Below are 18,928 nucleotides of genomic sequence, written 5' to 3' on the forward strand. Positions count from 1 at the left end.
TTTAGCAAAGCGAAGACATTCTCGTTCGGTTGATAATCACCAAATTAAATCCAAACTCCGAGAGAGTACTATAAGCTTCTAGGGGTACTCACCCTTGGAAGCACTCTCTGAAGTTTATTGTCTATCAAAACACTGAACTTCCGAAGAAATGAAGTTTCATTAATTTCATACACTCTACTTTTATATAAACTTTTTCATCATCATTTCATTCGGTTTCCGGAGCTCGACGTCATATGGGCGATGGTGCCAAGCTCTTTCAGAAAGTCACCCACTTTTCACTTCTTGACGTTGGCGAAGACTTTTCGAAGAACGTCTGGTGAGCTCAGGTGCATTCCCCTATATTTTGCCACCTCTCTGCACTCCAGCAGAACATGGGCGAATGTTTCTTCTACCCGTAGGCAGTCTGCATAGGGGGCATTCTGTGACACCTCTATTAAAAATATGCCTGTTAATGTTGCCATGACTTGTGACTACACATAATATTAATCTTAGTCGACATTGACTTAAGCTGTACAATTGCCCTGGTAAAACGCAAATCAGCATAGAGTAATGCTAATTTGGCTTTTTTTATGGAATAGGAGGATAAACGAGCGTACGGGTCACCTGGTGTTAAGTGATCATCGCCGCTCACATTCTCTTGCAACACCAGAGGAATCACAAGAGCGTTGTCGGCCTTTAAGGAAGGTGTACGCGCTTTTTTTTAAAGGTACCCATGTCGTATGGTCCAGGAAACACCGCACAAGGAAGCTCATTCCACAGCTTTGTAGTACGAGAAAGAAAGCTCCTTGAAAATCGCACTGTCCACAGTGCGGTCCTCCAGGATCGCCTCCCATCTAGATACTACATAAATATCACGTGTTACTATCATAAGTGTTTCCATTTAATTGACGTATATGTAAATAATGATTTACTTATACTAGCGTTATTTTGTAATTATTAATACATGTATATTGTATGGAAACCAATAAATAAATAAATACTCTCCCATCTAGACTTGTGGCGTGTCGTGCGAAGGTGTCGGCGGCAGGAATCAGGTTAAATAGCTCTTCCGAACACTCCCCGTGATAAATGCGGTAGAAGACACACAATGAAGCGACGTCTCTACGCAACGTCAAGTGATCCAGCCGTTCACAGAGCACAGTTCATTGAGCCCCGATAATTCGAGCTGCTCTGTGTTGCACGCGGTCAAATGGATCGAGCTGATACTGGGGTGCGCCAGATCAGAGAAGATAGCAATACTCCATGTGTGGCCGGACCTGTGCTTTTGGCTTTTTTTTGTTGTTGCCCTCCAGATGGCCACGGAATTGGCAATCGCTCGAGGTTTCGAGACTCAGCATTCCGATACTAGGCGAGGCTTTAAGGGAAGTGTTGTCGAAGAGCGGTGATACGACAAATGGGATTTTTTAGTGGTAAATGCGCAAACTTGAGTCTTCTGGAATTTAAATTGGACAAGGTTCAATTTACCCCATACCGCGACCATCTCGAGAGAGGTACACAAGTTTATCCCGGCACTGGTCGACGATTTCCACCACCAGTGCTGTCGTCTGCATAGCAATGTATGTTGGAGGTGTCCAACATAGGGCTTGGGATTCGAGCAATAACCTTTGACAACAACCTGTATGCTGCGCCAAGTGAGGAAGCTGGAGGTCCACTTGCATAAGCTCTCGGGAAGCCCAAATGATGGAAGCTTTGAGAGGAGTGCCTTGTGCCATACACGATCAAAGCTTTCGCTATATCCAGGCTAACTGCCAGGCCTTCCACCTTTCAATAGCCGCCGCCCATCTATGTGTTAGGTATACCAGAAGATCGCCTGCCGACCGACCATAGCGAAAGCCGTACTGCCGGTCGTTGATCAACTGGTGACTGGTGTCAAGGTATACCAAGAGCTGACGGTTAATTATGCTCTCCATGGTTTTGGAGAGCAGGGAGGTTATAGCAATAGGCCTGTAGTTTGCCGGATCCGAACTGTCTCCTTTTTTTTGGATCGGATGGACAAGGGCTGACTTCCATGAGTCAGGGACTACGCTTTTTGAATAAGAATGCCGGAATAAACGCGTTAGCACCGACGTCAACTTAAGGGCACACGTTCTAAGCACGATAGAATTGGCTTGCCTGAAATCCTTTTCTTTTCCGGTTTTCCTACTAATGCTCTTGTGGGTTCTTGAAACAACTATGCGGCAGAGGTAGGAAAGGTTCCGGTCCGACAGGTTGGGGCTCAGAACCCTTTCTAGCTAATCGATCTGCCCGCCTGCCGTGACGTTTAATTTAGTGAAATGGCACAAACAACACTATCGTGTCTGCACATCATTTAAAGCTGAGTGGCATCCTTATTATAGCCTATTGGCTGGAATTGATTTCCTTACTGTTAAGGGTTTTGTAGTACCGATTTGTTATCAGAGAGTATTCCGATGGCGTGATCTTGAACAATTACTAAAAACGGTCTTGCAGTGATTGAAAGTCTCACTACGTCAACAGACATCAGATTTAAGTTCAAGGAAAAGCGTCGTCTTGAGAGAGATTATGATAAGTCATATCCTTGCCTTCAAGATCAGATTTAATAGCGCTGGGAGACTAAATATGCTCAAAGGGTCAATATACATACATTAGCATCCATGTCACCGACCGGACGAAAATATTACTCTCCTTGGAAAGCCTCCAGAAGCGTCGATAAGGCAGAGAAAGTGTTTGAAAAGAGCGAAAACAGACAGAGATAAATGAAGTCTCGTCACATATTGCTGAAATATTTCAACCTAACGATGCCAATGCTGGATGGGATTATTAAACAAAATATTAATCTAGGGACAACATTTTGCCCCACCCCTACGAACGACGTCAGTCAGAGAAGTTGCACGTATGATAAGTCCCTGCACTCCAAGAAGGCCATACCCTGATAAACCCGAAAGTGTTCAAAGAACTGCCAAAGAAATTCCTACCCTGCATTTTCTATGTAATCTTCAAAAGTTATAGCTTTCCCACACCTTAGGAAGTCTCGGAGACAACAACGATACAAAAGCCTGGCAAACCTGCAGTATTGTCTCTCTTGTCTGCAGGTTTGCCCGGCTATATTGTACACTACAGTTTTTATATAACATATACAGGCCAAGATATAAACATCTTACCGCCCTATCAGCTTAATGTAATATCAAAAATAAATCAAATATCTATGAACTTTTTTACCAATGGTTATCTGGAAGGCAAGGTAAAATTGGGTTGGAAGATACTGGGGGTCATAAATATGAGTAAGGGAACAACAGTTTTGCCATTTCTTCCCATTAAAACTACACTGGCCTTCAAAAGTAAGTCTCACACTTTTAAAATTGGGATAACGTTTTAAGTTCACAAGATATACTTTCGAAATAAAAAGGACTCCAAAGAGAATTTAATTTTGTACATAAAAACTTTATAGTCGGTAACCTTCTTTTAAGAATTGGCTCAAAAAAAACTTCAAAAACAAAACCATTCCTTTTTCAAAGTGGACGTTTCCGAATTACAATTTTACAATTCACATTTTTCTTTCTGTTTTAAATTTTTTCAAGATCGATGGGTGTTGTTTTAAAAATTTATGCTAAAAAGCACAACATTTATTTATCATGCCACTTTCAGTTGAAGAATGTGCTAGGATCATGGCTTTTCTGGAACTAGGCATCAGTATACGTCGCACTGCAAGAATGGTGGGCGTGACGGTACGAACGGTCCAGAAGGTATAGCGAAGGTACGAAGAGACTGGACACCATCTGAGGAGACCTTGTAATGGCAGACCCAGGTGTACCAGTTCCCGAGAAGATCGTTATATTATTTCCACTGTGTTAAGAAATCGCCACCAAAATGCAGTTGAAGTCCAGCAACAGCTACTTCAGACCCGGAGGGACTACATTAGTGACAGTATAAGTGAGAAGAAGACTTGCTGAAGCAAATTTGAAACCCCGAAGACCAGCGAGTGGCCCAAAACTCGAGAGACAGCATCGAGTAGCGAGACTGCGATACGCCCGTGAACACATGCAGTGGGATGAAGAAGAATGGTCAAGAATTTTGTTTGCAGATGAGTCTCGATTCTCCCTTTACACTTCTGATGGAAGGCGAAGTGTTTACAGGCGACCTGGTGAGCGATACCTTCAAGCCTGCATCTCAGAAAGAGTCCAATACGGTGGAGGCAGTGTACATGTATGGGCTGGCATATCTTATCATCATATCAGAAGGTCGCACAGAGCTAGTAGCCATAGAAAATGGCACCCTCACTGGGCAAAGATATGCTCAAGAGATTCTCAATGAGTATGCTGGGTTCGTATTTAGCAAATATGGGTGATGGATCGATGCTGATGCATGATAATGCCCGGCCACACACGGCTCATATCGTACAAGAGTATATTCAGGAGGTCTGTATCAGCGTGATGGCTTGGCTATCAAGAAGTCCTGATCTCAACCCGATTGAACACGCCTGGGATGAGCTTGGGAGGCTAGTCAGAAATCGCAGACCACCACCTACTACCCTCAGGGCACTAAAGCAGGCCGTGGTAGAAGAATGGGAGAATATTCCTCAACATCGGCTCCGAAACCAGTTCAGTATGCCAAACCGGCTCGAAGCTGTAATCAGAGCTCGAGGAGGCAGTACCAGTTATTAAAAATTAAATAACATGAATACATTTTAGTTGATTTTTTACACTAAACTAAAAATGTCTATTTTCATTGTTTTATCTTTTTTAAGTTAAAAATTTTACTAATGTATAATTTTAGTTTCTAAGAATTAAAGCCTATAAAATTTGCAACAAACGTTTTTAATCTTAAATCTCTACCTTCTATAGTTAAGAAAAAAATATAATTTGAAAAGTGTGATACTTACTTTTGCAGGCCAGTGTATCTATTTTGAAGTGGCGGTTAATGGTAAAATATATATAATTTTGACACCCAGCGGAAATATTATTAAATAAGGTTCAATAATAAGGCGGTTCACAGTTAAAAATATTTTAATAATGAGTATAAGCGGTCGCGGCACAACTGACTAGCTTCTTCCGAATACATATCACATGATTTCATTTCAGACGAATACTTTATTACAAAACCAATTTATAAATACAAAAAAAATGCGCAATATTAGTGCCAATAATTTTGAGCATTCATTCAAGTTTCATGTTTTAAATTTAGCTTCAAGCATTAAGAAATTATTAAATTAAGATCTGTAAAGCCCACCATACACTAGACGTTTCTTCTATTTGAGAAATTGCACGCGCTTCCTTCCTTCACAGAAATTAATATTTATAAATCTCTTAATGCCGACTTATAAGAATTAAGGACATTCAAGCCAAACGATACCATATTATTTTATTAATTAAACGAATGCTCAAATTTAATCGCCAGAGGGCGAGGTACTCATGTATCTCACGAATTTTTCACAAAACAGGTTTTCTTATCGTATTCCATCATAATATTGTGCGAAACCTATTCTAACTACATAAATATTTTTTCAATACCTATTTATTTACATTAGCTTTGTATACAAGACATCTTTTGACTAGAAACTGTGTGTGAATTAATAAAATACCGAATTATTGAGGAACTGCATTGACAATACGAACACGTGGAATGGGCTGTCTCCATCTTTGGTAACACAATATATATATTATATAATTCTATTGATCGCAATATGCGACATGATTCTGTTATGTTTATTTTATTTCATAATTTCTCAGAAAACTTCATGTTCACGTATCTGGTGGTACGGTAAATACAATATAACTAATATCACCCGCAATAAACATAACGTTCAAAGCAATAAATAAAATTTACTAAAAATAACAACAGTAAAATATAATCGAAATAATTACAACACTAAATAAGAAAATTCGGTTCAATTATGGTAAAATCGATAAATAAAACTTAAGCCTACTACACACAGTCCAACTTGTGGCTGTAACGTAAAGCCGCTAGTCGACAGGATGTAGCAAGCCCCCAACAGTGGTTGCCGCAGTAAAATATTAAACAATCAAACAACTTTGAGTTATAAATACTGGAAATTAGAATGGCTGAGATCAAAGTCGTCACTAGCGGTTTTTTAACAACTCGCAATGGAATTTATGACGACAATTTAATAATTACTTACAATATAGTACCTAGTTATCTATTATACGTTGCATTGCGAGGTTTGCTTGATGGAATCCTCAGCTTATAACAAGTTGCGAAGCTGATGTATCGTCTGCTTTAGCTCGCAGTGAAGTTACATTGACATGGAGACGTTATATGTGGTCTCAATATTCATACCATTATCAAGCGACACCGTTTATGAAAAATAATCTTCATGGTATAACAATAATACCGCTACACGGTGCCTAATTCCTAATATGAATGAGCATGAATGGCAGCTCGTGAGCAAAGCGTATAGATGCGTTTTATTAACTAATACTAAATGTCGGGTGATCGAAGCTAAGCGTTTCGCTCGAATTTTCAGTTCGTATAAAAATATCGAATACATCCGGCGCTTGCGTGGCTGTCGACACAAAATGATTTTGTATCGAGCCATAGACACACATTCGAACGTAGAGCTCATTATGTTCTAGGTAATACAATTCTTTAACACAACCGTTCCGTTACAGTTATTATTATAAATGCATCGTCACTGCAATTTTTTTTTCAGATATAACAATACACATTGAACAATTTACAACTTATTGAATTCATATTCCATCAACTTCATTTAAAAAGTTTTTTTTACTAAAACAAAATTATCGCTATAACATTGTGCAACAGTTTGGATTCATTTATTATTTAATTATTTTTTATTTCATATATAATTATAATCACGATATTATCGGTGGACGGAACGGCATGTGTGTGTTATTGTATGTACTGCTTGTACACAATCTTGACAGAGGACCACTAAAGTACAAAAATGACATGACATTGACAGGGATATGTCAAGTAAATGCTGTCATTCGCGGGTGGTTAGCGTTCCTTTTGTCTCTTGATAACGAAGTGGTGAGTGTGTGTGTGTTGGTCCCTACCGCACCCCCGCAGTACCGAGCCGGTGTAGAGCGGAGGCGGGCCGCGTGCGGGGCCGGGGTCGCGCACTCACCCTCCCCGCGCCCCGATCTGGCGCCGCTTCCTTCTTCACTTCCCGCGGCACTTCTTGTACCTGCCATTCAAACTTTTTTATATATTAATGCCGTTAGTATCTCTAAAGGTGCCTATTTCTGCCAAGAAGCAGTCGGTGTAAAATTCGGTGTGAATGGCGCCGTAGCTAGTGTAATTACTGGGCAAATTAGACTGAACATCTTATGTCTCAGGGCGACGAGCGCAATTGTAGTGCCGCGCATTGTAATGGGCAGGGCGTATTAATTACTATCAGTTGTACGTCCTGCTCATCTCGTACTGTATTGTCATAATTAAAAAACGGCTCGCGTCCACTAGGCTCACCGAGCCGAGTCGAATCGAATCGTTGAGAGTCGCCTTCTATATATTTACTAAGAAACTGCGTCCATTAGCGACGAGCCGCGAGCCGCCGAACTGAATCAGTCAATCAATCCGCGAGAATTGCTGGTCAGGCGAATTTCTTCGCCGGTATTCGTTTCGACTCGACACACTTCAGTTGACGCAGAGAAGTGAATGCGCGCCAACGCCTATTTTTATTTTTTCTTTATTTCTTTTCATATTAATGAAATTCAAACTAAATAATTAAATTAATTGTGGTCGAATTTCGAGTTCTGGGTGTTATTATGAAACTAGCTGGCCCAACAGACGCTGTACTGTCAATGGAAAAAAAAGATATAACTAAGGCTGCCTACACACAATCTGAATTGTGGCGGAGTATATCGCGAGTCAATGACTTGGAGATCCTTTATTTAGCTGCTTATACTGGGAAGCATCGTGCGGGAACTTAAGGGCCATTTGGCGTTTTACATCCATTAATTTTAGGGTAGAGTCTGAGATTTTTCCGGTACTTTTTGAATGGCAAGCCTTGAAGAACTTAGACCCAGCCGTTTGAACAGCTGCCAAGAACCTGTTATTATACTCGTCCACGTCAACGCAGTCACCGAGGCATTCGAAGCGGTTATGCAATTCGAGTTGAAAGTTTAACGGGTTTTGGATCTAGATGGGTCCGGGTCGGAGGGTGGAGTTGACCAGTTGAGACCGCTCCAGTTTTTGATTGTCCATATTCAAATTCAAATATAAATATTTTTATTCAAAAAAGGATTCGAAATCACTTATTGAATGTCAAAAACTACCACCCATTCAAAAAAGACTGCCTCAGACACGAGAAAGAACGGGCGCAACAAACTCAGCGGGCTTTTTTTGTATATATAAATATGGATTACAATGTGATATCGTACAATAAACATTTATAATTTAAGGGCCTGAGGGTCGCTTCATTCCCAGTCTGTGGTGTCTTTAAGAAAATCGTTTATGCTATAGTAACCTTTCCCACACAACGGTTTTTTAACAACTCTTAAATTTTGTAACACATTTGTTTTGTACATTTTCTGGGATCATATTGTAGAAGTATTTACATTGCCCAATATAAGACTTACTAACTCGACTTAACCGAGTAGTAGGCTAAACAAGTTTATGTTTGTTCCTCGTGTTAACATTATGAATGTCACAGTTTCTAGGAAATTCCACAATGTGCTTGTGAATATATAGATAATTAAATAAAAATTATAATATGTAGTCACATACACAAATAAAATTTGAAACCAAAATTTTATAAACGATGCGGGGCTGGAACCCATGACCTCTGGCGTTCCGTGCCAGTGCTCTCCTAACTGAGCTAACCGTTCGAGTGACGTATCGTCATAAAATCCTGTATGGTTTGTTCAACTCTTAGGTTGTGGCTTCATTCGCCAGAGGTCGTGGGTTCGAATCCCGCATCGTTCATAAAATTTTGTTTTCAAATTTTATTTGTGTATTAATCCTAGAAGTGAGGGTTATCATTTAAGAAAAAAACATAACACATTGTTTACATATGTAGTGATATAGGAATATTCAAGGTTACCTTTTGAGGAGGCGGCGCTTGTGGTGAGGGCGTGGGCGGGTAGTGACGCACTGTGGAGGGTAACGGAATGGGGCGAAGGTCCAGAAGGTTGTCGGCGCGGCGCCGGGGCTCCCCGCCCGCCGTGGAGCAGGCCGCGCGGCGACACCCCGCTGACGATACGGGCCGCATCCGCAGCGGCTCAGCACCGCTATCAAATAATTTAATTTAATAATTGCTTCGGGACAAAACCGTCGATTACAATTGGTGGTAATCCCAAATGTAATCGAAAAACGTTCCAAAACCCACAATCATGTCGAAATTTAGTTAAGAACGCAAATCTGGTCACGTGATTCATATTTAAGGACTGTATGTTCCCTGAAAAAAAAAATAGATATCATCACTCCCATGATCCCATCCCATGTCTATCATCTGGATGTGTGACGTTCCTCCACAGATTTCAAGGAACTTTCTTCCACGTACAACCAAACTCTTGATTGAGCCTTTATACATTGATATCGGCGTAGACGATACGACACCGTTCTAAAAGACTGGCAACACTACTGCGATTCCTCTGATGTTGCAAGACAATGTGGGAAGCGGTCATTACTTAAGATCAGATGACCAGTACGCTCGTTTGTTCTACTCTTCCATGAAAAAAATCAGCGGTTTAATAAATCTATCGGCGATCAGCGCCGAGTGCAGCGCCTCGTACTACCCCGTGATCCCTACCTGGGCGGTCGCTCCCAGGCGTCCGTGTCGTCGTTGTACCGCAGCCGCAGCACGACGGGGCGGCCGGCGTCGGGCACGAAGCTGTCAGCCAGCAACAGTCTCCGCCATCAGCACCACCTGCAGCGCCTCGTACTACCCCGTGATCCCTACCTGAGCGGTCGCTCCCAGGGGTCCGCGTCGTCGTTGTACCGCAGCCGCAGCACGACGGGGCGGCCGGCGTCGGGCACGAAGCTGTCAGCCAGCAACAGTCTCCGCCATCAGCACCACCTGCAGCGCCTCGTACTACCCCGTGATCCCTACCTGGGCGGTCGCTCCCAGGGGTCCGCGTCGTCGTTGTACCGCAGCCGCAGCACGACGGGGCGGCCGGCGTCGGGCACGAAGCTGTCAGCCAGCAACAGTCTCCGCCATCAGCACCACCTGCAGCGCCTTGTACTACCCCGTGATCCCTACCTGGGCGGTCGCTCCCAGGCGTCCGCGTCGTCGTTGTACCGCAGCCGCAGCACGACGGGGCGGCCGGCGTCGGGCACGAAGCTGTCAGCCAGCAACAGTCTCCGCCAACAGCACCACCTGCAGCGCCTCGTACTACCCCGTGATCCCTACCTGGGCGGTCGCTCCCAGGCGTCCGCGTCGTCGTTGTACCGCAGCCGCAGCACGACGGGGCGGCCGGCGTCGGGCACGAAGCTGTCAGCCAGCAACAGTCTCCGCCATCAGCACCACCTGCAGCGCCTCGTACTACCCCGTGATCCCTACCTGGGCGGTCGCTCCCAGGCGTCCGCGTCGTCGTTGTACCGCAGCCGCAGCACGACGGGGCGGCCGGCGTCGGGCACGAAGCTGTCAGCCAGCAACAGTCTCCGCCATCAGCACCACCTGCAGCGCCTCGTACTACCCCGTGATCCCTACCTGGGCGGTCGCTCCCAGGCGTCCGCGTCGTCGTTGTACCGCAGCCGCAGCACGACGGGGCGGCCGGCGTCGGGCACGAAGCTGTCAGCCAGCAACAGTCTCCGCCGCAGCTCCGCGATCAGCGCCGCCTGCAGCGCTTCGTGCTCGCGCCGCTCCGAGTCATGTGCCTCGCGCTGCTCGACCATCTCTTCGCGCAGAGACGTGTACTTTTGTAAGCAGCGTTTTAATCTGTTGGTAATATTTATGTTTGATAATTTTATAGAGTACATAGTAGAATACTAAATACAGAAATGAACTGAGAGCGGTATAGTTTTACTTTTTTTAATACTGTTGGAGAAGAATATTACTGCCACGGTTTTTACTAATTGAATTACCTAAAGCAAAACTTAGACTTTACCTTTGAGTCTTATGATCGACCTCTTGTTGCAACGTGGTAAAAGTGTTCGTTACAATCGCTGTGGTTTCTTCCTCCAAGTCAATCTTCTGCTGCATTTCGATTTCCCTCTTTTTCCTCTCAGCAATCTCCATGTGTCTCTGTTGCAGTATCACTTGACTCTCGTTTAGGTTGTTCAGGAGATCTTTCCCCCCACCGCCTTGGACAAGTCTCTCTTCTATAGATCTGATTTGTATTTCTAACTCTTCGGTTTTTGTTTTCTCTTGTTCTATCGTGGATTCGGCAAGTATGTGCTCATTCTCTATGCTAACAGTCTCTTCTTCGGCTGAAATTTTTATATGGGAAATTATTATATTTAGATGTCGTTCTATAATCATATGAGGTTCACGAGTTTATTATTATATTAATAAAATCCTTTATATTTTAAGTTATCAATAAGACTTACAGTCTTGTGGAGTGGTCTTGGTGCGTATCTTGGGGGGTTTCTTCCTCTTTTCGATGGCTTTTCTCTGCTCGATGAGGGATCGTAATCTCTCAATCTCAGCCTGGAACTCCCGTAATTTTGCGTCTTTTGGATCTTCATTGCGAACTGGTTTGTTCTTTATTGCTGCAATTATAAATTACAAATTCTCTTTAGTTACTTATTATTTGTCACTAGGTCTAGGTTGTTACTAGGTCAAAGAAGTTTAACAGAACGTCAATTGGAATATGCGATGGTACATGTATAACTATTTTACCTTATGTTTTTGCTAAATATGTTAGGTCCTTCATATTTTATATAAGGAAACAACAGGGGCCTACAATTGAGCCCTGTGGGATCCCATTCGTATTAGCAACAATTTGCCCCAGTTGCAGTAGTTGTCTACTCATTGATCTACAGCTCATTGTATTCTACTCCTTATAAATAATTCAAATATGTTGTTACTAAATATACCGTAGCGATTTACTTTATTTTTAAATAGTATGATGGTTTACATAGTCATAAAATGACATGGATAATTCTTAAAATACTCATATAGCGTACATAAACTCAACCTAGACTGCATCGACTTATCAGGTACATAAAAAGTAGCAAACGGATCAATCATAACTGCTTAATTATCACACTATTATAAAGGCGAAAGTTTGTGAGTGTGTGTGACTTGACAAGAGATTGGGACAGCATATAGGCTACATATAAGCACGCATCTGCAGACAAAGTATTTTTGTTGCTTATAGAGTTTACGCGGACGACGGCGCGGGTAGCAGCTAATAGGCAATATACCCTAATAACAAGCCATCTAAGGTATAAGATATCGTAAAAGCATTTTATAATGATCTCCATGATTTTGGAGAAACGGCCCGTTAGCCCGATCCGATTCACGAATGGTCACGACCTATTTTGACTACCAACAATGGCTTGATTTATATCAGATATTGAAAAGCTTCGTCCAATTGGGTATTAAAAAATATATTATTTCTCTAAATTCGTTTTCAAAACTACATTTCATAAAAAAAGATGATAAACCAATTCAATCGCTCAAAAAACAGAAAATGTTATAAGGATTACACTTAATTTTTCCGATTAAACGGACATAGCTTTAAAATAAAATGTGACGTCACGTGTAAGTTTGAGTCTAACGGCTATATTGTTTTGTGAGAAAGGGACAGAAGAGAGTAGAGGTCTCCAAAAGTTTAAATGCCTGTAAATTTGTATTTCGTTGGTTGATTCTATTATTTTTTCTGTGTAAGTTATTATTTTAATCGTTGGTAGTTTATATTAGAATAAAATAATGTCAAAAATCAATTCCGAGTTGGAAGCAAAAATTTAAGATACATAATAGCTTTAAAATGTATACACTTTTATAATAAAGTCCCAGGTACTGTTCAGACATTATCTATAAATAAATTAAAATGTTTTATTAAAAAATGGCTCTGTCGTAAATCCTACTACTCCACAGCTGAATATCTAACTGACCCGACAGTCTGGGACTAAATTATAATTATTTTATAGCAGCAATAGCAATGACAATACAATATTATATAATTGATTAAAAAGAGCGCAAAAAACTTCTGGGAGAGTTTCTTGTCCCTGCTTCTCTCTCAGAGCGCCATTTGTTTACGAAGCGGTAGTAGTGTCTCGTATATTAAAAATGACAAAAATAATTCTAAGGGAATCAATTTTGAGAAAATAAATGACTTTTATGCCTTTAAAAGACTGATAGAAATGTTTGTTTCTGAAAATGTTTGAAGTTGGGGTCTATTAGTGCTGATCTTTATCGATCAATTAATTACCTTTGGCTCGGTGTGCGTATCGCAGCGTCGTGACGGTTTCGTCGTAGTTGTATGCGGCGGGTCCGATATTCGCTATCATAATAGTCTTGCTATTGCCGCCTAGTGAGTCCTGAAGAATACGCGTCAGCTTCGAATCTCTGCAAACCATATTTAAATATACATTGACTAATGCCACAACTGCAATGGAATCGTCATATTTTTGGCCTTCCAACTTCGCTGGAAAAGTTTTTAGGGCGGTAGCTCAGCATAGATGAGGTTTTTAGTCGGTAGGAAGCCCGACATATGGTCCCCGTTTCGGGGTTTAAGTAAAGTAAGCATTTATACATGACACATTACATAACGAAATATATAAGAACATATACCATATTATATTTATGACTTAATTAGCTAATTAACTATGCTATAAGAAAACTTAAATTATACGGACTTATATTATATGGACGGGACACCATTCGGGGTACAGACAAATGGAGCAAATACATCACAGACTGTTATCCCAGAAACCTAAAAAGGAAACAGGGAGGACAATACAGGAGATGGTCAGACGAACTAAGATCGATAGCAGGCAAGACATGGTCTAGAATAACTTAAGATTGAAAAGAAGTTGGAAGAGGCCTTTGTCAATAGACAAACAGATAGTGATAGATACTTAGTTAAGGATAGTATGTAAATATATATGTAAATTCTACTATCTGAATAAAGTATTATTATTACTAACGAAATGTTGTTGTTATCATCATCATCATCATCAGCCGGAAGACGTCCACTGCTGGACAAAGGCCTCCCCCAAAGATTTCCACGACGAACGCTCCTGCGCTGCCCTCATCCAACATATTCCGTCCAACATATCTTGACTAGATCGTCGATCCATCTTGTGAGGGGCTACCAACACTACGTCTTCCGCTACGTGGTTGCCATTCGAGGACTTTACTGCCCCAACGGCCATATTCTGTCCGCCGAAGTATGTGCCCTGCCCACTGCCACTTGAGTTTCGCAATCATTTGGACTATGTCGGTAACTTCGGTTCTCCTACGGATCTCCTCATTTCTGATTCGATCTCGCAGAGAAACTCCGAGCATAGCCCTCTCCATTGCCCTCTGAGCGACCAGAAGTTAAAGTTGTATAAGTTATTTGTTGTTAAGGGTTAATTAATTGATTGTAAAGGGGGTTGAGTGGATTAGAGAATCACCTGTATGGTACATGGGGGCTGTTCTCGGCCAGCGCGGAGATGACGTTCCCGAGGGAGGACAGCGCCTGGTTGATCCGAGAGGCCTCCCGGAGTCGGTCTGCGGACGCGTTGGTCTTACGCTGCCGCTCGCTGCCGGCCAGATCCACTAGGTTCAGCTTGCCCACTCTGGAAATATAACATTAGCTTTCATTCATAGAGTAGGAGCACGAACGGGCGTACGGGTCATCTACAGGTACTTAAGTTATCAGCAGAACCCACTAGATAGCACTAATCACAGGATCGTTGCCGACCCTTTTTTTAAGTGGCGGTATCGTTTTTTGGAGATCTATGTCGTCAAACCGGAAACACCATGTCCAAATTGAAAGTAACATCGACAAAATTGATTAAACAGTTAGATATTCAGATGGTTTGAGCTTTCTTTAGTGTTAATTCCGCCAATATTTGTCTCTAAACAATTCGACACGTGTTTCGCCTCTACACGAGGCATCCTCAGGACGTGCCGTCTCGCCAAAATCTGGCACGAGACTGTCTCGTGGAATTAACACTAAAGAAAGCTCAAACCATTTGGATAATTATGAATTTCTTCAAAGTACTTCAATAAATTTTCTTAAACAGTTAGATTAATACTAGCACAATAATTGGCGGACTGTCAATGTCACTTAGGAAATGTATGTTCGAGCCAATTTCGACCCTACTTCTTTATTATGACTGTAGGCAAATAACATTAAGGTGGGTGACAATTTTGTTCGATAGTACGTGCGAAAGTTCATTGAAATCGTAGAGTAGAGGAATTCCCTGCATCCAGAGGTTGAGAATCATATCTAAAGATGAAACTAAATTATACAAGTACCTTTATGTTCTTTTTTTTTATATGAAATAAAATAAGATTTGCTCGCACTTTTGAAGGAACATGAAAGTTAAACAATGTCAATTATATTTAACACTAGCTGACCCGTTAAACTTTTTTATAGATAACGTACCCCGTGTCCTCTCATATCAGTTGCTTGACTAAATTATTTGTATTGCGAATATAACTATATTTTTATATGTCAAAAAAAATATAGATTCCGGATAAGTAATCACCAACATGTAATATACTAAAACCTTCCTTCGGTAAGTATTATTACGATCGGTTCAGTAGTTTGCGCAGTGTAACCGAACAAAAAAGGCAGCTCTCCATTTATTGGTATTAGACTGAGCATAGTTCCGTTTAGTCCTTCAGTTTTATCGCAAATACACAACAGGCAATTAAGAAACCTTACAGGCAATGTTTTCCAAACGAATGGTTATTAAAAGTTCATTTTCCATCTGTTTACTTTATGTAATCGTAGACCCAAAAGGGGGACAAAATAGAAATACACACCACACTGTAACGGAAGGGCAGATGTGGTTTCATTGGCACTTCCTTAGGGCTCCCCAACAACTATTACCAGGATGTATTAGAACTGGCGTAGGTCAATCATCTGTTAACGATTCATATCACATTTTGAAAGTAATGTGATATTGATTGTTACTCTTGAGGATAAAAGGTTTCCAAAACAACTCAAGTTGTTACTGTTTGAAAATATTCTAGAATTATGGAGAAATTAAACTGCATTCAATTATCGACTTGTTTCACTGTAGGTAGTAATGGTGGGTTATCGTTTATGGAACAACTCGAATTAACTACTTTTCAGACTTGTTACACATTGGAACTGAGATATCGATATGATAAGGGAGCCGAGAGTGTTATGATTTATGTAGGTTTCATACGACGTTCTTCAACACCAAGTAACAACCAACTATGATCAACCACTAAGCGTTAAATCGTAACAAATAATAAGTGTATATATTATAATGTAATAATTTAAAAGTATGTAAGCCTTACAAATGTTGTTAGTATCTTTTTTTAATGAAAATAATGGACGAGACGAGCTGGACGTTCAGCTGATGGTAATTGATACGCTCTGCCCATTACAATGCAGTGCCGCTCAGGATTCTTGAAAAATCCCAAAAATTCTGAGCGGCACAACAACTGCGCTCATCACCTTGAGAAATAAGATATTAATAATCTCAGACCGAAACACAGTAATGCTTACACATTACTGCTTCACGGCAGAAAAAGGGGCCCTTGCAGTACCCATAATCTAGCCGGCATCCTGTGCAAAGGAACCCCGCACTGGTCTAACAAACTTGTCTCAAGTTAATCAGGATATCATAAAACACTAATTATTATTGCTCTTTCTACTGCGGTGAAAAAAGCACGTGTGTTTAATGTACTGGATTATAATCCTTAAAGCAATGTAGTACGATGCACAATACGAGCAAATATGATGAACATAAACATTACAATATATACATATTACTACTATGTATTTATATATTACCTTTAAGTGTAAATTAGTCGGTCGATCGCCCAATTACGAAACAAACAGCGAACTTCAAAAACTCTAACAGGTCTCCACAGATTACATGACATTTTTGTTCTTAAAAAATAATCACCACAGTTTTACTCTAACTGAAAGCCAAGGCCCTAATGGGGCGAACGTAAGAAGGCGCCAATATTACACCGTTAAATAACCACTTAAATAAAAATAAAATAGCCATATAGCACCCGTTTGTTGTAGACTCTAGCTACACTAGATGTGTACGAACATGAATACAAGCACAATATTTCGAGCAAGCGATTTCAATTCTATTGTTACCGGCGAAAGTATTATTTTCCAATAAACATAAAACGAACCGAAACGAATAAATGGGGAATACCCATTCATTGAAAGTGGGGACTATTGATTGTCACTTTACGTACAAATAGCTTTCCGTTTCGAACTAAGACGCTTTGAACGTTAAGTAGTCTACCCGGTATATTATGGTAAATCCCTAATTCCCTACTTATATCTTAATATGAATATAAGTTTGTAAATTACGCTTTCACGCCGGAGAATAGAACCGATTTTGATTTAAATTTGGTAATATTGAAATTTGGTACAGATAGATTAGAGCTTGGGATGTGACGTAATAGGCTACATTTATCACGGAAAAACCAATGGTTCCCGCGGTATTTGTTTAAAGCTGAAATTCACGTCGATGCGCTATAACTATTCCAATAGTAGGTTTATTTTGCCATAGCAATCTTCCTCAAATAAGATTCATATAAAATGTTGGGAACGGGAGCGAAAACCGGAACCGGAATTGGAATAGGACATCTTCACGGATGAAGTCGCGGGCATCAGCTAGTATTATATTTTTGTAAAACCTGAGGATTTACTCTAGGAACCCAATTTCTTAGCGTTATCAAAATAAAAATATGGTATGAATAAAAAAACAGTGTAATACTTTTTATTAAAACAAACACTATTTAGTGTTTTTGCTTGTGTAAAATATTCGAAGACGATTATTGTAAGAAAATATAATAGACTAGCCTCTAAAAAACAGATTCACGCTGGATACAATTTACCTTTTTGTGTAAATACCACATTGTTCTGCTATTATTAGAATAACAGTATTATTCCATATTTCTAACCGACTTCAAAAAAGGAGGTGGTTCTCAATTCGACTGTATTTTCTTTAATATTTGTAACCTTCGAATGGGTTAACCGATTTTGATGATTCTTTTTTTAATTGAAATCTGGTGCTTCCCGTGTGGTCCCATTTCTATTTGGTTCAGTTCTGACATTGGCATTGGATAAAATCATGTATGTCTAAAGGAAGTAAGAACGAATAACTCAATAACACGTCTACCGATTTCAATGATTCTTTTCTTATTGGAAAAGTTATACTTCAAGGGTAGTTTAATGAGTTTGGTTAGGTTCTGATTATGTGATCCATCACAAATTAACGGAACTCTTAAATTCTTAGCAACAAATTAACGATGCGCGTCCGAATCTTTTATATGCTATCTGGATATTTGAGTCACCTACCGTAACGTTGTCATGATCAAGTAATTGTCGTAGTCGAATTTGATGATATCGATCATCTAGGAACTCCTTAACGGCTTACAGTCAGAGTATGATCTGTGGCAGAATTTCTAACTGTCGGTAATTAAATGCAATGCGCTTACGTTCATTGCTGCATTGCAACATGACGCAAGAGTTCTATCTATTTTTGCTCTCTTTGCAAGTCTCGTTTGAAATATTCCTCGAGGTAGATTTCCTCTGTTGAGATAGGCGTATCCTGACTGGTCTACACATGTATAGACAAATTAATTAGTTTACTTCAGATTCACTTTAAAAATATAGTAACAAAAATAAACCGACTTCAAAAAAAAATCTATTCCAAAACAATATAATATGCACTAATATGAAAAATATAAGTTCGTATTCTTCTACAACTTAATAAACAAATTATTTTTTTAATTCTACTAGGTAAAATGAAATGAAAAATATTAGAGTACTGTAGAGTCAATTAAATTATTACGACAGTAAAATGTAAATACAATTATTGTTATTTATGGAGTCGGTGTAAGCCAAGGTAAGATTGTAACTAAATACATAGTACTATAGGT

The 18,928-nt window shown here is 40.4% G+C and overlaps 1 protein-coding gene across 8 annotated transcripts in view; it reads right to left on the bottom strand.

Moving 5' to 3' along the window:
• Positions 1 to 4,943: 4,943 nt before the first annotated feature.
• LOC126970804 (kinesin-like protein Klp68D) overlaps positions 4,944 to 18,928 on the bottom strand; it is a 74,507-nt gene continuing 60,522 nt past the window's right edge. For 3 of the 8 annotated variants that reach the window (XM_050816924.1, XM_050816923.1, XM_050816925.1), the window contains 7 exons: positions 14,446 to 14,610; positions 13,257 to 13,393; positions 11,428 to 11,589; positions 10,986 to 11,307; positions 10,589 to 10,816; positions 8,981 to 9,167; positions 4,944 to 7,123 (listed from right to left, as the gene is read on the bottom strand). In XM_050816924.1, coding sequence (XP_050672881.1) covers positions 6,989 to 7,123; positions 8,981 to 9,167; positions 10,589 to 10,816; positions 10,986 to 11,307; positions 11,428 to 11,589; positions 13,257 to 13,393; positions 14,446 to 14,610 — 1,336 coding nt within the window. In that variant the 3' untranslated portion in view covers positions 4,944 to 6,988. Of the gene's footprint in view, positions 7,124 to 8,980; positions 9,168 to 9,724; positions 9,806 to 9,874; positions 9,956 to 10,003; positions 10,106 to 10,255; positions 10,817 to 10,985; positions 11,308 to 11,427; positions 11,590 to 13,256; positions 13,394 to 14,445; positions 14,611 to 18,928 lie in introns of those variants that run through there. The other 5 variants (XR_007730704.1, XR_007730703.1, XR_007730700.1 and 2 more) reach the window with 5 other exon arrangements.

The sequence above is a fragment of the Leptidea sinapis genome, chromosome 22 (assembly GCF_905404315.1).
Source record: "Leptidea sinapis chromosome 22, ilLepSina1.1, whole genome shotgun sequence".
Taxonomy (NCBI): domain Eukaryota; kingdom Metazoa; phylum Arthropoda; class Insecta; order Lepidoptera; family Pieridae; genus Leptidea; species Leptidea sinapis.